Below are 16,655 nucleotides of genomic sequence, written 5' to 3' on the forward strand. Positions count from 1 at the left end.
TCTCTTATTTATTTATTTTAGGTGAAATCGCTAATTGAATCATATTGTTTGCCGGAGGGAGTATAATTACTTGTTATAATTAATTCCAACACTTTGCATTAGCTTTTTTTCAAATAAAAAAGAATGCTAATCCATAGAACTTAAGTATTTGGTTCAATTTTGAATAAATACATTAGTATTTTTTATTGATTTAAGTTGTTTTTACACTTAAAGTCAAAAAGAGTATTAAAAAAATATAATAATTATTATTATAAATATTTTTGGACAAAAATAATTATAAAAAGTTAGATTCTATCAAATTTCAATAATTATGGTGATGAAATGATGACTCAACTGCCATCTTCGTCCCACTATATAACAAAACAAAACCCACACTTTCATTTCATAGTATTCAGTAATTTCATTCTTTGTTCTTTTCTTAAGAAAAGAAAAAGAGCTTTCTATATCCATCTGAGTAGTCATGTTGGGTGTATTCAGCAGCTCCGTCGTGTCCCCACCGGACGAGCTCGTTGCTGCCGGCAGCCGAACACCGTCGCCGAAAACGACATCGGCGGCTCTGCTTAAGCGTTTCACTGAGAGCAACGCGTCGACAGTGTCGGTAGAAGTCGGAGATCAAGTCCGGTTTGCCTATACCCACCAGAACGAGTCGTCGTTGCAACCGAGGTAATTAATTAAACACGATCACACTCTCTTAAACGACGTCGCTGTGTCTGATATCGTTAATCAGTGAAATTGCTTCTGGTTCAATGCTTTTTGATCACTGAATTTTTCAAAAAAGAAAGAGTATCTATATAAGATCATTATTATCCATCACCGATCGATCGTACGGTCGACGATGATCCTTATATTTCATATTTTATGGATTTTCATTTTCATACCAAATTCAGATCCTGTTATGTGGCCAATTTTACATGCGAAAAGATAATATTCCAATACAAGCTAGATTTAATGGTTTTCAGCCTCGGTTTATTTATTTATTTAGTCAATATAATTATGTAAATAGACTATTTTTTATTTACTTTAATTTTACTTTAGTTTTGTTTAAATATATATTATTTTGTTTTTGTTTTTGTTTTTTTAATCTTTTAAAATTGGTTTTATAATAAAATTAATTTTGTAAAATATAAAATATTTGATTTTAATTTAAATAAGATAAAATATTTGATTTTAATTTATATTGGAAAGATGAATTTCAATATTATACCAAATCAGATGTAAATTAATTTTGTAAAAATAAAAACTAAAAAAATGACATATATTTTTAAAAAGTTAAAATTAAAATTAAACAATAATTTATAGAAATTAATACAATATTTAAATCAAACCAACAATAACAATCCATCAAATATCAAATTTAATAAGATAAGAGAATCCAATCTGTGATACCGGATTGGCTGATTTGAGCGGTTGGGTTGGTAAACTTCTAGCTTCATTTCTAAATTTTGAATAACTTTTACTTATATTTTAAAAATGAAAAAGGTTAACTTGTGTCCTGGAACACAAATTAAGAAATCAAATATATTTTTATTTTGTTTTGAAAATTGTATATTGTCTTTTTTTTTTAAAACGTTAAAGTTTGTTTTTTTCAACAAAATACTTTTTTTTCTTATTTTATTTTTAAATTTGTGTCTTTAGAACACTAGTTTGGACTATACTTTAAAAATACTCTATGTCAAAAAAATCCTTAACTCAACTTACAAGAAATCATTATTGCTAGGTTGAACTCTGGTATTCATATGCGTGAGATTCTAGTAATTATTAACTTTGTCTAATTAGATGAGTTTAAGCTGTTGGTCTAGAGTTCAATTATTGACATCAATATTCATTTGAATTTTATTATGATTTTTAATATAAATAAATTATTGATATTTATAAATGGTTAAATTTTTATCTAAATTACAAATATTGAATGGAAAATGGCAGAATGTTTGGTGTAAAAGATGAAATATTCTGCATGTTTGAGGGAGCTCTTGATAATCTGGGTAGCTTAAGGCAACAATATGGACTGGCCAAGTCTGCAAATGAAGTAGTTTTGGTGATTGAGGCTTACAAAGCTTTACGCGACAGAGCACCTTATCCTCCTAACCATGTTGTTGGTCATCTCAGTGGCGACTTTGCTTTCATACTTTTCGACAAATCTACTTCCACCCTATTTGTTGCATCTGTAAGTAGTACTAATCCTAACCATGATCCCCAACCATAGTTTTCTCATTTTGCTGTTAATGTATTGTATTGTTTTTGACAGGATCAATTTGGTAAGGTGCCACTGTTTTGGGGCATAACTGCTGATGGATATGTAGTGTTTGCTGATGATGCTGAATTGCTTAAAGGTGCTTGTGGCAAGTCACTTGCTTCTTTCCCTCAAGGTACCTTGACTTCAGTTCGAAACTTGACTCGTGTTTGACTCAGACATTTTGTTTGAGATGAAATTCGACTCTGATTTAAGCTCACTAATTATGCTGTAATTGAACAGGATGTTTCTACTCGACGGCCGTGGGAGGATTGATGTGCTATGAGAATCCTAAAAACAAGATTACTGCTGTGCCTGCCAAAGAAGAAGAAATCTGGGGTGCAACCTTCAAAGTAACAAAATGAAAACCAATTAATTTCTGGTTAATATCGCTATCTCACTTTTTATAACGCACTTAACTTTTAATTGTTATGTTAATAAATATATCAGGTGGAAGGTGCAACAGTTGTAGCAGCCAGAGAGTGATTTGAGTTGAGAATGAGATCACAATGAGGGGGCAATGTAATTAAATGGCTTGACGAGTGAAGCAAAGTTGTAGAAGTGTAACCTTGTTCATTTCATGTATAATTTAATGTTTCAATCAATGTATAGTTTGGCCTTTTCTATCAATAATAATAATAATGGTTGTGGTTCTATACTGTCCTTACTCTCTTCAATTTCACAAACAAACACACATATGCACTGCCTTGGTGCCTTTACCATCAATCATCAACTAAACTTATTTTGGGATAAACATTGTTTTTACAAACTTTAAATAGATTCTTCATCATTAATAGCACAATCATAATCAAAGATGTTGCAAACATTTGGTTTCTGCAATACACAAGTACACCGCAACAAAGCATTGCAGATCATTTATAGTTCTAAACGGAGTTAAAAATCAATTTGACCAGAAAAATGTATGTTCTACCATATTCTCTGCATATAGTTTTACGTGTATCTTTAAGACTTTTCTCTTTTTAACTTAAACAAAAATATTTGGCAAAAGCACATCATTTTGAAAATACACTCACTCACAGTAGCTTGTATTAATTATTGCTGCTATCAATATATAAATCCAAAAAGAAAGTGTGTTTGGTATTGTTGGGTTTATTGGCACCTGGCAACACGTATACATAACATTTGTCACACACATCACAAAGTTAAGAAGAGTCTCGAGACAGTGGAACTCATCCTTAAACAATACAATGTTTCCAACCAATTTTGCTTTCTTCTTTGTCTTCCTCTCTCTGACATCTCACTCTTCTGCTGCAGACACCACCTCTTGGGTGAAAGCTGGTTACTACTATTCCGGCAGTGAAATTTCAGCTTCAGAAATTAAATCAACACTTTTCACACACCTCTTATGTGCTTTTTCTTTTATCAACTCCACAAACTATAACATCTTTATAAACTCTTCTGAAGAACACAAATTCTCCACCTTCACCAACACAGTGAAGCTTCAAAATCCATCTGTTATAACTCTTCTATCAATCTACACTGGAAGAGAAAACTCTTCAGTTTTCAATTCAATGATAAACCAATCTTCTTACAGAAAATCTTTCATTGATTCTTCCATCAAAACAGCAAGAAAATATGAGTTTCAAGGCATAGACCTTTGTGGAGTCTCACCAAAGCAAGGTAACGAGCTTGCGAATTTCGCAACCCTTTTGAAAGAGTGGCGAATCGCGATAACTTCTGAGGCAAGAAACATTAAAAAGACAGAATTAGTGTTGGTGATGGCAGGTTATTATCTTAAATATTCAGATTCATTTAGTTACCCTTTTGAATCAATGCAGAAGAATTTGGATTGGGTTCATTTTGTTGCATATGATTACTATCTTCCTAAAAAGGATAGTGTCACAGGTTTTCATGCAGCTTTATATGGTTCATCTGGTTGGGAAAACACTGATTCTGGTATCAAAGAGTGGAGAAAGAGAGGATTTTCTTCTAATAAACTTGTAATAGGTTTACCTTATCATGGATTTGCATGGACACTTGTGAAACAAGGTGAAGGTGGTGTTGGAAAACCAGCGTCTGGTCCTGCTATTACTATGGATGGTTCTATGGCTTATAAGTTGATAAAAAGTTACATTAGAAGCTTTGGAGATGGAGTAGTTTCAAGTTATAATGATACTTTTGTGGTGAATTATTTCACTGTTGCTTCCACTACTTGGGTTAATTTTGATGATGTGGAAGCTATTAAAGAAAAAGTTTCTTATGCGAAGAAAAATGGATTACTTGGTTACAATGTTTTCCAAGTTGGGAATGATGAAAACTGGGTCCTTTCAAAGGCAGGTAAATTTTCTCTACCTCAAGTTTCCAGCAAAAAATTATTTGGAACTTCTTGCTTGTTTTTCAATTGAGAATGTTTGACTTATTTCGACACAATCTATTTGAATCGACTTATCTGAGCTTATCTAGTGGTGATATAAGCACTTTTGAGACTCTTTCAGAGAACTTATGGTACAACTATTCAACTTATTTCTTCAGCTCAAGAAGTAGATGAAGGTCATCATAACAGAAGGTTGCTGATAATTGTTCTGCTTACCGCTTTGACTGCTTCACTTCTCTTGGGAATAGTATTTTGCTACTACTACCAAGGTAAGGTTATAACTAACTTTCACCCTTTGAAGCATAGAGACAGATACTGACACCAGACACAAACGAATAAATTGAAAGTAATCACGTGTCGGAGTCGCGTCTGTGTCAGTGTCCGACACTGATACCCAATTGTCTTTCTTCAGAGGTGTCGGTGCAACATAGTGTTTCAATCATAAAGTGATAAAACGGAATAACAAATAAATTCTCTTTTTCTTTATCTCATATATTTCAGCAGGAACAATGGCGATTCTTACAAGAATGATATTCAAACTGAGGATATGTTTTTCAGAAGCTGAAGAAGATCTCAATGGGAATGCTTCTGATTTGATAGTATTTGGCTATCTCACAATTAAAGTAGCAACCGATAACTTCTCAAAAGAAAATAAGCTTGGAGAAGGTGGATTCGGTGCAGTGTACAAGGTAACACTTGAAAATACATCTGGTTGTGAAATTTTCATGCAAATAGAAACTGTGAAATGATGTAACTCGAAGATTAGCAAAGTTTGCAATTACTGTGGCAAGGGATAGTGCTGATGCATTCCTTTATACGATTTGTTTTGTCAGGGAAAATTACGAAAGGGACAGGAAATAGCTGTCAAAAGACTCTCAGAAACCTCGAATCAAGGACTTGAAGAGTTCAAAAACGAGATCACACTCACAGCAAGATTACAACATGTGAATTTAGTTAGACTTTTAGGCTACTGCACAAAAAGGAATGAGAAGCTTCTCATCTATGAATATCTCCCAAATAAAAGCTTAGATCATTTTCTGTTTGGTCTGTTAACATCAAGTTCATACTCCATAGCAATAATTCTAACAGCTTTTTTAGCTATAGTACATACATTTTTAGGGACTAATAGTTCATAATTGAACTTAATGCAGATCCAAGGAAATCAATTCTTCTAGATTGGAGGAAGCGTGTGAATATCATTGAAGGGATTACTCAAGGCCTTCTTTATCTCCAAGAATACTCAAATTTTACTATAATCCACCGAGATCTTAAAGCTAGTAATGTTTTGTTAGACCATGAGATGAATCCTAAGATATCAGATTTTGGTATGGCTAGAATTTTCGAGAAGTATGAACATGAAGCAAATACAAGTAGAATCGTCGGAACATAGTAAGTGAATCATAATTAATAATGTGTTACAGTTGTTTTTTCCCTCGTTATCTCTAATAATTCTTATTGGCTTTTGTAGCGGGTATGTACCTCCCGAGTATGTCAGAAAAGGCATATACTCACCCAAATACGACGTTTATAGTTTTGGAGTTCTTCTCTTGCAAATCATAAGTGGAAAGAGGACTTCACAATATTACGGCCCAGATGAAAATATGAACCTTTTGGAATATGTAAGTTATCTATCCGATTAAAGAAAAATATTTCTTCCAATAACACGTAACAAAATTTCACAGTTATGTTATCTGTCATTATTTTACTACACTCGTGCAAGTTTCGTGCAAGTTTGCACGGAATCTTTACTAATTTTCTTGATGTTGAAACATTAAAGCAAGTTGGTATTTCATATTTTAGGCATATGAGCTATGGATGGAAGGAAGAGGTGATGAGTTTTTGGACCCTTCATTGGATGATTCAACATGTCATTATAAAATCATGAGATGCATGCAGGTTGGTCTTTTGTGTGTTCAAGAGAACTCAGCAGATAGACCTACCATGCTAGAAGTTGATTCACTGCTCAAGAATGAAGCTACACCTGTTGGTACTCCTAACATGCCCGCTTTTGCGATGAAAAAATACGAAGATGATAAGGGAGATACTTCTAACTCAAGGTTGAAATTTTCTTCAATCAATGATGTTACAATTTCTCAAATGGTACCAAGATAAATGGTGTGGAGCATAACATTCTAGTGATTAATGTGGTATCTGGTTTAGATGTTGTAGCAGTTTTAAGATCTAATATAGAAAATTTTATGAATCTCACTTTGTTTCCTTAAATTTTGTTGTCGTGACTCGTGAGACTCCCTTTTGCGGCGTTGTTAGTAGAAAAATACTCCTATTTATATGGATTCTTATAAGATTCAAAATTGATCAGTAATGGTCAATGTTTAATTTGATAAAGAGTTAGAGTTCTGTTTAATTTGAATTGAAACAAATTAACAAGGAGTTAGAATAGGTTAAGTGAAAATCTATAATTTAAATGTTGTAATCGGTTACATTATAAAAAAAAGTAATTTTGTCGTGGATGTAACCGATTACGCATTCGTAATAACTGATTACCATGTGATTTTGTCGTGGATGTAACCGGTTATGCATTCGTAATAGCTGATTACCATTGTTATGATTTTTCTAGTTTTTAGTAGTTGTAACTGATTAGAGGTTTTATGTAACCGGTTACATGTACGCAATGTTAGTTTTTCAGTTATTTGATGTTGTTGCTTGTATCATAATCCATTTGTATTTTGTATATATACTTTTGAGGTATTATGAATGAAAGTGTGTGCATATTCTCACCCTCAACTATATTCTCTCTCTACCAATCGTTAGTTGATTTAGTGATGATTGACACTAACTTTGATAGAGAGGACTCCAGTTCGATCCTCTGCAATTGCGATAAGGAGGGGACTGAAACCACTTGATGTCAGAACTGACTTCCGAATAGGATTAGTCGGTCCAACAGACTAGATGTAATACTGTCTTAAACATTGTGTACAAGGAAGATATTTAAGACCTTACTCACTCGACCAATTCAAATTTAAAATAACAGGTATATAAATTCATTTTATATACTATTTTTTTTATGAATAATAAATATACTATTTTATTTTAATCAATTTAAAAAAAATATAAAACATATAATATTTGTATCCCAAATATTAATAGCATCACAAGGACCATAACAAAAAATTACCAAAATAAAGTGTTTACTTATACATTAATATTATTATAAACATTCATATAATCTTTTTAAATATAATATTGAAAACAATCAACATGAAAATAAATAGCAGATATCATTTTTGTACATTATTTTATTCTTGATAATAATTATTTATATTTATTATTTTTAATAATAAAATTAATTTTATTTGAATTATAAATAATAAATACAGATAATAAATGCCTATTAGATTATATTCAATAAAAAAGTGAACATTTTATATTATTATTATGAGAACTAAATTTTACACCTTTAAAAATGTAATTATTATCTCTAATATTAATAAAATTATACGGAATAAAAAAAGTTACTAAGATAAATATTCAATAAAAACAACTATTACTTTAGAAATTATTCATAATTAATATCTATTAAAATTGATCTATCAATTTTTAATTTGAATCAACAAAATATAAATTTTATTCTTTAATAAAAAATATAAATTTTATTCTCTATAAAAATAAAGTTTATTTACCACTAATAATAGAAGAAGGACAATTATTCTTAAGGGTGTGTTTGTTTTAAGGTTTACAATTATATTCCTTAGAATAATATTCCCAGGATTATTATTACAAGGAATATTATTCCTACTCATATGTTTGGTAGAGATTTAAGTTTCTTAGGAATAATTATAAAATTTATTTAATTTAAAATTATAAAAAAAATAAAATTAAAAATAAATGTGAAAGATAGTGGGAAGTTATAGTTGGTTAAACTTATTTCCATGGGAATGTTGTATTCCCACCCTTTAAGCATTGGAATAAAAATAAAAAATTCATGTGTAAATAAGATTCCTAGGAATAAAAGATTCCTTGGAATAATTTCGTAAAACTTGAATCAAACATGGGAATATTGCATTTTCATAATCATATTTTTTCAAACCTTGAAAGAAACACACCCTAAGACAAAAGACAAAACGTCATACATAATGTATTAAAACTTAATGTCATTATTAAAAAAAAAAACTGAATTCTAGATATAATATTTATAATAAATTATATTTAAAGTTGTTCCCAATTAAATGCAATAATGAATATAAAAATTGAAAAACTAATTGAATTTTATTACATTATACTTTGGACTATTAATCAATTTTAATATTTATTACTAAACAATAAAATTACATCAAATTTACAACTATTTATTTCATAACTATAATAAAAAATTATCAATTTCATTTAAGAACTAAATTGAAGATGAATGGATGGAATTGAGTTTAACATTTTGGTGAATATAATAATAAAAAAATGTAATTGTTTAAAGTTCTTTATAACTCACAATTCATACCGATTAAAACCGATTGATAGGATTGTTTACTTACCTATTAAATAATTGACTAATTCAATTTTATCATTATTAAGAATTAATTGGATTCTAATTGTATTATAATTTAGAAATAATATTCATTTATTATTATGACAATCTTATTTTACATATTTAATAATTAAATTTATGACAATTAACCATTCATTAAATCCTTACTGCATTATAATTTATAATTAATAATAAATATACATGGTTTACTTATATATTATTATTATTATTATTATAAATATTCATATCAATTTTTTTTTAAAATATAACATAGAAAACATTCAATATAAAAAAGATCATTTTATACATCATTTTATTCATTCTTATAATTATTTATATTTATTTTATTTATAATCAAAATAACATTTTTCATATTTTTGTTGAATTATAAAGAATAAATATAGGTATTCAATGATTAATTTTATTATATTCAATCAAGTGTATCTATTTTTCATTATTATAAAAGATAAACTTAAGATATTATCCTTTTAACGACGAGTCACTTCTCATATACAAACTAAAGACTCAAAAATCAATTAAAACAAAACAAATGAACAACGACGGTTCATCTAAGAAAAAAATAACTAAAAAATCATAAAAGTTGATTCTAATTTTGAAGTCATCTTTCATGTTTTAACATTTATTTTGATGTCTCACCTTGCATTTCCATCTTTATAAATGTATTATTTTTTAATTAAAATTAGACTATTTTCTTTTGTTATGCTAATTTATTATCTATATTAGAATTTTTATAATAAATAACATGTATCATAAATAAAGTTTTATTTTATTTCAATAATTTCTATTTACTATTCACATAATCTTTTTTATCATCAGCGCATCACGCGGGTCCTAATCTAGTTATGAATGAAAGTGTGTGCACATTCTCACCCTCAACTATATTCTCTCTCTATCAATCGTTAGTTGGTTTAGTGATGATTGACGCTGACTTTGATAGAGAGGACTACAATTCGATCCCCTGCAATCGCGATAAGGAGGGGACTGAAACCACTTGATGTCAGAACTGACTCCCGAATCGGATTAGTCGGTCCAACAGACAAGATACTGGTGGTGAAAACTAAAATAAAACTATATTCTCTCTCATTCATTCTCTCTCCACACTCAATTTTAACTCCATTTTCACCAACCAGATGATTCCAATTTCTAACATTTGTATCATAATCCATTTGTATTTTGTATATACACTTTTGAGGTATTATGAATGAAAGTGTGTGCATATTCTCACCCTCAATTATATTCTCTCTCTATCAATCGTTAGTTGGTTTAGTGATGATTGACGCCGACTTTGATAGAGAGGACTACAGTTCGATCCCCTGCAATTGCGATAAAGAGGGGACTAAAACCACTTGATGTCAGAACTGACTCCCGAATCGGATTAGTCGGTCCAACAGACCAGATACTGGTGGTGAAAACTAAAATAAAACTATATTCTCTCTCATTCAGTCTTTCTCCACACTCAATTTTAACTCCATTTTCACCAACCAGATGATTCAAAGTTCTAACGTTTGTATCATAATCCATTTGTATTTGTATATATACTTTTGAGGTATTATGAATGAAAGTGTGTGCATATTCTCACCCTCAACTATATTCTCTCTACGAATCGTTAGTTGATTTAGTGGTGATTGACGCTGACTTTGATAGAGAGCAATACAATTCGATCCCCTACAATTGCGATCAGGAGGGGACTGAAACCACTTGATGTCAGAACTGACTCCCGAATCGGATTAGTCGGCCCAATAGACTAGATACTGGCGGTGAAAACTAAAATAAAACTATATTCTCTCTCATTCAGTCTCTCTCCACACTCAATTTTAACTTCATTTTCACCAACCAGATGATTCCAAGTTCTAACATTTGTATCATAATCCATTTGTATTTTCTATATATCTTTTGAGGTATTATGAATGAAAGTGTGTGCATATTCTCACCCTTAACTATATTCTTTCTCTACCAATCATTAGTTGGTTTAGTGGTGATTGACGCTGACTTTGATAAAAAGGAATATAGTTCGATCCTCTGTAATTGCGATAAGGAGGGGACTGAAACCACTTGATGTCAGAACTGACTCCCGAATCGGATTAGTCAGTCCAACAAACCAGATACTGGTGGTGAAAACTAAAATAAAACTATATTCTCTCTCATTCAGTCTCTCTCCACACTCAATTTTAACTCCATTTTCACCAACCAGATGATTTCAAGTTCTAACATTTGGCATCAAGAGTCTAGTTCGATCCACCAAACATCTAGTGTACAACATGATTTTTTGTCTCCAATGAAAGAATCCCTACAAACTTACATATCCTTAATGTGAAGAAATCGAAGATGCATCTCCGAAATTTTTCAGTATACATTTTTTTGTTGCTTTTTATGCTTGTACTCATTGTGTAACATTTGTGTGGTTTACTTACATGTGTTATGGTTGATAGGGAAGACCGATTAAGGCACAAACAGATTACACGACATGCATATGTTCAGAGGTAAAAGAGTCGATCATCGCATGCTCATGTTACCTCTATCCCAGTTGATGCGGAGACATCAACTTCTATAGCTCATGTATCTTCGCATTCTTCTTCCTGCAGGAGACGGGTATCACCTACTCATGCATCCCTGTCTACATCTTCTCGTAGGCGACATATTTCATCTATTCAGACATTCGAGACAATAGAGATATCCGAGTCACCAGAGATACCTAAGGCACCCTAAGCCCAGGAGGCAGGGGTACGAGAGATATATTTATCACTAATATATAAATACTAATCTTATATTTTAGATCAATACATAAAATACAAAATAAATACTTGTCACTACAAGATACATATTTATCCATAATAAATAAAAGGGTTAAATACACTTTTCCCCCCTGTAATGTTAGCGAGTTTAGGATTACCCCCCTGTAAAAATATTTTTTGTAAACCCCCCCTTATGTTATGTAGATTCCTTCATAGAACCCCCTAATATCCAGGTGGCATGGAATCTAATAAGAGGTCCTACACCTGACATATTTTTAATTTTGTTAAAGTGATTATGTGTCATTTTACACTTTTTAATTTCAAATACCCCCTTAGAAAATTAGGGTTCTGAACATAGCAGGGAAGACGAAGACGAAATTTCCAGGGGAAGACGAAGACGAAGAAGAAGAATGCAGGGAACGAAGCAAACGAGAAAGACGACCGCAGTGAAGACGAAGATGAAGACAACCTCAGCGAATACGAAGAAGCGATCCAGCTCAGTGAAGACGAGCTCAGTGAAGTGTCCAAAGTCCGAGGTTAGTAAAAATTTGAAGTTCATTAATGTCGTAAGGTAAAATTTTGAAATCAACAATCTTTGACATGTGGGTATAATATATTGACAGGATTCACAACACTTTAGTGTTACACTCCACCATGGGGGTGAATTTTACAGGGTTTTTGAAGAAGAAATTATATACAAAGGGGGTACGGATACGACAGTTAATGGGATACATGTTTCAAATTGGAACATGGATAACATTGAGAAGTTGTTGAGTAGGTTAGGGTATAAGGCTGATTGTGTTAGGGTATGGACAAAAGTTTTAGAAATTCAAGATGGTTTTTTTCTGATTAGGAAAGATGATGATGCTGTTGATGATTTTGCTCTATACTTTAGTGCAATGAATGTGAAAGGAGATTTGTATGTTGAACATAGTACTGGGAACATGGACCCTGCTGATAGGGAACCTAAATGTGTGAATGATGATGACCACCCCCCTGATAATGGAATTGATGGGTTAGATGAGGAGAAGGTAGAGGGGTTAGATGACAGTGAAGATGAAAGAGCTACTGCTTACTTTGATGGTTTTGAAGGAATAGATGTTACTAAGCCTATTAGGTGGGAGCCCAATAACAGTATGGAGGAGCCCAATAAGAGTATGGATTCAGATGATGTATACTATAGTGATGAGTTGAATAGTTCTGACCTAGATGATTCTTGTGATGAAGAAAGGCCCAAGTATGCTAGGTTTAGGAAAGAGCATCTAAACAAAGACTTTATATTCAAGTGGGGTATGGAATTCAACACACTTGATGACTTTAGGGCAGCTATCCGTGAGTGGTCAGTGCTTAATGGGAGGGAAATTTCTTTTGTGAAAAATGAGGGAGATAGGGTAAGGGTGGTGTGTAAGCATAAATGTGGGTTTTTAGTCTTTGCTCTAAGGTGGGCCACAAGGAGACTTTTGCTATAAAAACACTTGTACATAAGCACACATGTGCTAGGGTTTTGAACAACAAGTCTGCTAGCTCAAAGTGGGTGGCCAAGCATGTGGTAAAGAGGATGCAAACTTCTGATACAGTCAGGATAAGAGACATCATCCAAGATATGAGGCAAACATATTCTGTGGGTATTACTGTTGCAAAAGCATGGAGGACAGTTACTTATTGCTGTAGGCAGGGATGCTAATGATCAATACTTCCCTTTGGCATTTGGTGTGGTTGAAAATGAAACAAAGGAGAGTTGGAGATGGTTTATACAACTACTAATGGAGGACATTGGTCAGGATAGAAGATATGTATTTATCTCTGATCAACAGAAGGTATGTATTTAACTCTATCTTTCTGTTGCAAATTATTCTATTCTCTAAATGTTGGAAAAATTTCTATTTTGTATCAGGGACTTGTGGCTGTATTTGAAGAATTGTCTGATACTATTGAGCATAGATTATGTCTTAGGCACTTGTATGCTAATTTCAAGAAAAGGTTTGGTGGAGGAGCCCTTATTAGAGATTTAATGATGGGAGCTGCTAAAGCCACATACTATCAGGCATGGGTCCAAAAGATGAATGAATTGAAGAATGCAGATCCCAATGCTTGGACTTGGTTGATGGCTGTTCCTACCAAAAGCTGGTGTAAGCATGCCTTTTCTTTTTACCCTAAATGTGATACATTGATGAATAATATCTCAGAGTCTTTTAATGCTACCATTCTAGCTGCTAGGGACAAACCTATACTCACAATGTGTGAGTGGATAAGAAAATATCTGATGAATAGGTTATCCACCTCTGCAAGTAAACTAGAAAATTGGCCACATAAGGTGATGCCAATACCTAGGAGAAGGTTAGATAATGAGGTGTTCAGGAGTGGTCATTGGTTGCCAACATGGTCAATTGCTGAGACTTTTCAGGTTACACATAGTTACAACACACATGAATTTATTGTTGACATTGCTAAAAGGTCATGTAGTTGTAATTTTTGGGAATTAGTAGGAATTCCATGTAGGCATGCTGTAGCTGCTCTGAGTTATAGAAAGCAAAACCCTGATGAATTTGTTGATGCTTGTTACACAAGAGAAAAGTTTGCACTATGTTATGGATTTTCAGTAAGTCCAATCAATGGTCAAGATATGTGGCCAGAAGTTGAGATGGAACCACCTCTACCACCTGCATATAAAAATGGTCCTGGTAGACCTAAGAAGATTAGGATAAGAGAAAGTGGAGAGGATGGTGCAAGGAAGAGAAGATCTGGTGTTGCATATAAGTGCACCAAATGTGATAATTTTGGTCACAATGCTATGACTTGTAAGGCTACCACTCAGGATCCCAATGCACTTAAAAGAAAGGTAATTCATTGTGATATACATTTTGTCTTACATTCTACATTCTGTCTTACATTCTTCATTGTGATATGCATTGTGATGACAACCATACATTGTGTCTTACATTGTAGAGAAAACCTAAAAAAGGACATGTGCCAACTGCAACTGATATGCCAACTGCAAATGATATGCCAACTGCATCTGATATGCCTGCCCCAACTGCAACTGATATGACTGTTCCAACAAATGTGCCTGTTCCAACTGATCCACAGCCTCCAACTGATATGCCTGTTCCAACTATTATGAGTCAAACAGGATCTAGTGTGGCTGCCTCAATCACAAAACAATCCAGAAAAAGGGTTGAAAAAAAACCTATCATCAAAAGAAGGCAAAGTGAGAGGATCAAGTTGAGTTGGTTTAAAAGACCCATAACAGGTGAAGGAATATCTAGTGACAAACCAATTACCCTACCAGAAAATAAAGACATACCCACTTCAAAATGAGGGACTGATTATTATGTTTCTGCTATGTATTTTGTAATCCTTTTGGAAAACTCTTTTGTAATGCCAACTGATCTTTGAAGACATGTATTTTGTAATCCTTTTGTAACAAACATATGCACTTACTGTGATGATCAATTCTAATGTATCAGTTTAACATTATTGGTGTGTATTGTCTATAAAACACAATGGCTAGTCTGTCACATTTTTTTCTTGTTTTTCATAAACCATGAATTCTGCAGAGAGCCATGGCTAGTCTGTGCACTAATCTTACAACAAAACCATGAATTCTGCAGGACCTAAAGAAAAAGCCAAAGTATTTAATTACATTCACCTTGAATTCTGCACTGAAAAAGTTTAAGAGATAGACTACATTAATATATTTCAATTTATTTATATCTTTACTATGTCATATTTTCTTTAGAATTACTGACTATAAAATTGTTCTGTAGTTTTCTGATGATTTTGCAATTTTGCTCTTTCATTATGATATAACTTTTTTCTGTCATTATTGGTAGATTGAATGCTGAAAGTTTAATCAAATAATGATGCTGCACTGACAGTTTAAGATTGATGAACAGATTACATTTTATTGATGAACACATTACAAGTTCAACATTACATTGCTGAAAAACACTAATGACATAACAATTACATGACAGACTCATTAGACTAACTTAACCATAGCTGCTATCAACATCCATGACAGACCAATTACAAACATTAACCATAAATTTTTCCTCTTTTCCATTGCAATCTTTTTCTTCAGTTTTTCTAACTTGTTAAGCTTTCCGACTCTGCAATCTATCTCCTCAACAATCTCTTTAGCAAATTCAATCAAATAAGCCTTGTTGACTTCACATTGGCGGCATCCGGACGGATTGGTTTCTTTCACTGCAAACTCACTGACCAAATCATCCCACAAAAATAAACCGCACCCATTCTGCAATTTGAGACAAACACCACCAACAATTAATTTCGAAATCAAACTCAAAATAATAAAATGCTTCAAAATTGCTCACCATATTATTCCTGCATTTCCAAAATTTGCGACCGGGGTTTTCAATTGACTTGGAGACCAACAACTTCATGGTTTCATTGCATCCACATCTTGGTAAGCCGTTTCCAACTTCACTCGTGGAAGATGCCTTGCTGCCACCCATAACCCAGATGAAGGGGACACGGACGAAGATGAAGAGAGGGATGGATTTAGGGTAGGGATGGATTTCACGAAGAGAGAGAGGGATGAATTTGGGATAGGGATGGATTTCACGAAGAGAGAGAGGGATGGATTTGGAACCCTAATTTCTAGTTTATGCCATGCTGGAGACCTAATGAAGATTCACATGTGAAAATAAAAAAATTAAAAAGCCACGTCTGAAATAAAAAACCAAGATTCCATGCCACCTGGATATTAGGGGGTTCTATGAAGGAATCTACATAACATAAGGGGGTATTGAAAAAATAACTTTACCAGGGGGTAACCCTAAACTCGCTAACATTACAGGGGGTAAAGTGTATTTAACCCTAAATAAAAACATA

At 32.6% G+C, this 16,655-nt stretch overlaps 4 protein-coding genes across 5 annotated transcripts; 3 read left to right on the top strand and 1 right to left on the bottom strand.

The window, feature by feature from the left end:
* The first annotated feature begins 376 nt into the window (after positions 1–376).
* On the top strand, positions 377–2,884 carry LOC127073423 (stem-specific protein TSJT1). Its single transcript, XM_051014572.1, has 5 exons — positions 377–663; positions 1,924–2,164; positions 2,246–2,366; positions 2,474–2,583; positions 2,681–2,884. Exons 1-5 carry the CDS (start codon positions 461–463, stop codon positions 2,714–2,716), a joined length of 711 nt encoding a protein of 236 aa, XP_050870529.1. The 5' UTR covers positions 377–460; the 3' UTR covers positions 2,717–2,884.
* A 408-nt stretch (positions 2,885–3,292) lies between these two features.
* LOC127073422 (cysteine-rich receptor-like protein kinase 10) lies at positions 3,293–6,768 on the top strand. 2 transcript variants are annotated; one of them, XM_051014571.1, is made up of 7 exons: positions 3,293–4,528; positions 4,724–4,834; positions 5,070–5,254; positions 5,399–5,609; positions 5,717–5,954; positions 6,034–6,184; positions 6,366–6,768. In XM_051014571.1, the coding sequence occupies exons 1-7, from the start codon at positions 3,439–3,441 to the stop codon at positions 6,675–6,677; spliced, it is 2,298 nt and encodes a 765-aa protein (XP_050870528.1). In that variant the 5' UTR covers positions 3,293–3,438; the 3' UTR covers positions 6,678–6,768. The 2 variants fall into 2 exon arrangements, with proteins under 2 accessions (XP_050870528.1, XP_050870527.1); XM_051014570.1 differs by having other exon boundaries at positions 3,296–4,528; positions 5,067–5,254.
* A 7,163-nt stretch (positions 6,769–13,931) lies between these two features.
* On the top strand, positions 13,932–15,164 carry LOC127135172 (uncharacterized). Its single transcript, XM_051061954.1, has 2 exons — positions 13,932–14,637; positions 14,745–15,164. The coding sequence occupies exons 1-2, from the start codon at positions 13,969–13,971 to the stop codon at positions 15,114–15,116; spliced, it is 1,041 nt and encodes a 346-aa protein (XP_050917911.1). The 5' UTR covers positions 13,932–13,968; the 3' UTR covers positions 15,117–15,164.
* A 616-nt stretch (positions 15,165–15,780) lies between these two features.
* Positions 15,781–16,650, bottom strand: LOC127136057 (uncharacterized). Its single transcript, XM_051062662.1, has 2 exons — positions 16,136–16,650; positions 15,781–16,056 (listed from the first exon to the last, which is right to left on the bottom strand). The coding sequence occupies exons 1-2, from the start codon at positions 16,274–16,276 to the stop codon at positions 15,781–15,783; spliced, it is 417 nt and encodes a 138-aa protein (XP_050918619.1). The 5' UTR covers positions 16,277–16,650.
* Between the last annotated feature and the right edge of the window lie 5 nt (positions 16,651–16,655).

The sequence above is a fragment of the Lathyrus oleraceus genome, chromosome 4, assembly GCF_024323335.1.
Source record: "Lathyrus oleraceus cultivar Zhongwan6 chromosome 4, CAAS_Psat_ZW6_1.0, whole genome shotgun sequence".
In the NCBI taxonomy this organism is placed as follows: Eukaryota; Viridiplantae; Streptophyta; class Magnoliopsida; order Fabales; family Fabaceae; genus Lathyrus; species Lathyrus oleraceus.

Bases quoted from the DNA above. Each gene is read 5' to 3' on its own strand.
- LOC127136057 (XM_051062662.1), bottom strand. From the start codon at position 16,276: ATGGGTGGCAGCAAGGCATCTTCCACGAGTGAAGTTGGAAACGGCTTA. The intron at 16,057-16,135 runs GTGAGCAATTTT...CTCAAATTGCAG, and splicing joins GGAAATGCAGGAATAATATG to AATGGGTGCGGTTTATTTTT.
- LOC127073423 (XM_051014572.1), top strand. From the start codon at position 461: ATGTTGGGTGTATTCAGCAGCTCCGTCGTGTCCCCACCGGACGAGCTC. The intron at 2,367-2,473 runs GTACCTTGACTT...GTAATTGAACAG, and splicing joins ACTTGCTTCTTTCCCTCAAG to GATGTTTCTACTCGACGGCC. The intron at 2,584-2,680 runs GTAACAAAATGA...TAAATATATCAG, and splicing joins TCTGGGGTGCAACCTTCAAA to GTGGAAGGTGCAACAGTTGT.
- LOC127073422 (XM_051014570.1), top strand. From the start codon at position 3,439: ATGTTTCCAACCAATTTTGCTTTCTTCTTTGTCTTCCTCTCTCTGACA. The intron at 4,835-5,066 runs GTAAGGTTATAA...CATATATTTCAG, and splicing joins ATTTTGCTACTACTACCAAG to CAGGAACAATGGCGATTCTT. The intron at 5,955-6,033 runs GTAAGTGAATCA...TGGCTTTTGTAG, and splicing joins AGTAGAATCGTCGGAACATA to CGGGTATGTACCTCCCGAGT.
- LOC127135172 (XM_051061954.1), top strand. From the start codon at position 13,969: ATGAATAATATCTCAGAGTCTTTTAATGCTACCATTCTAGCTGCTAGG. The intron at 14,638-14,744 runs GTAATTCATTGT...CTTACATTGTAG, and splicing joins CCAATGCACTTAAAAGAAAG to AGAAAACCTAAAAAAGGACA.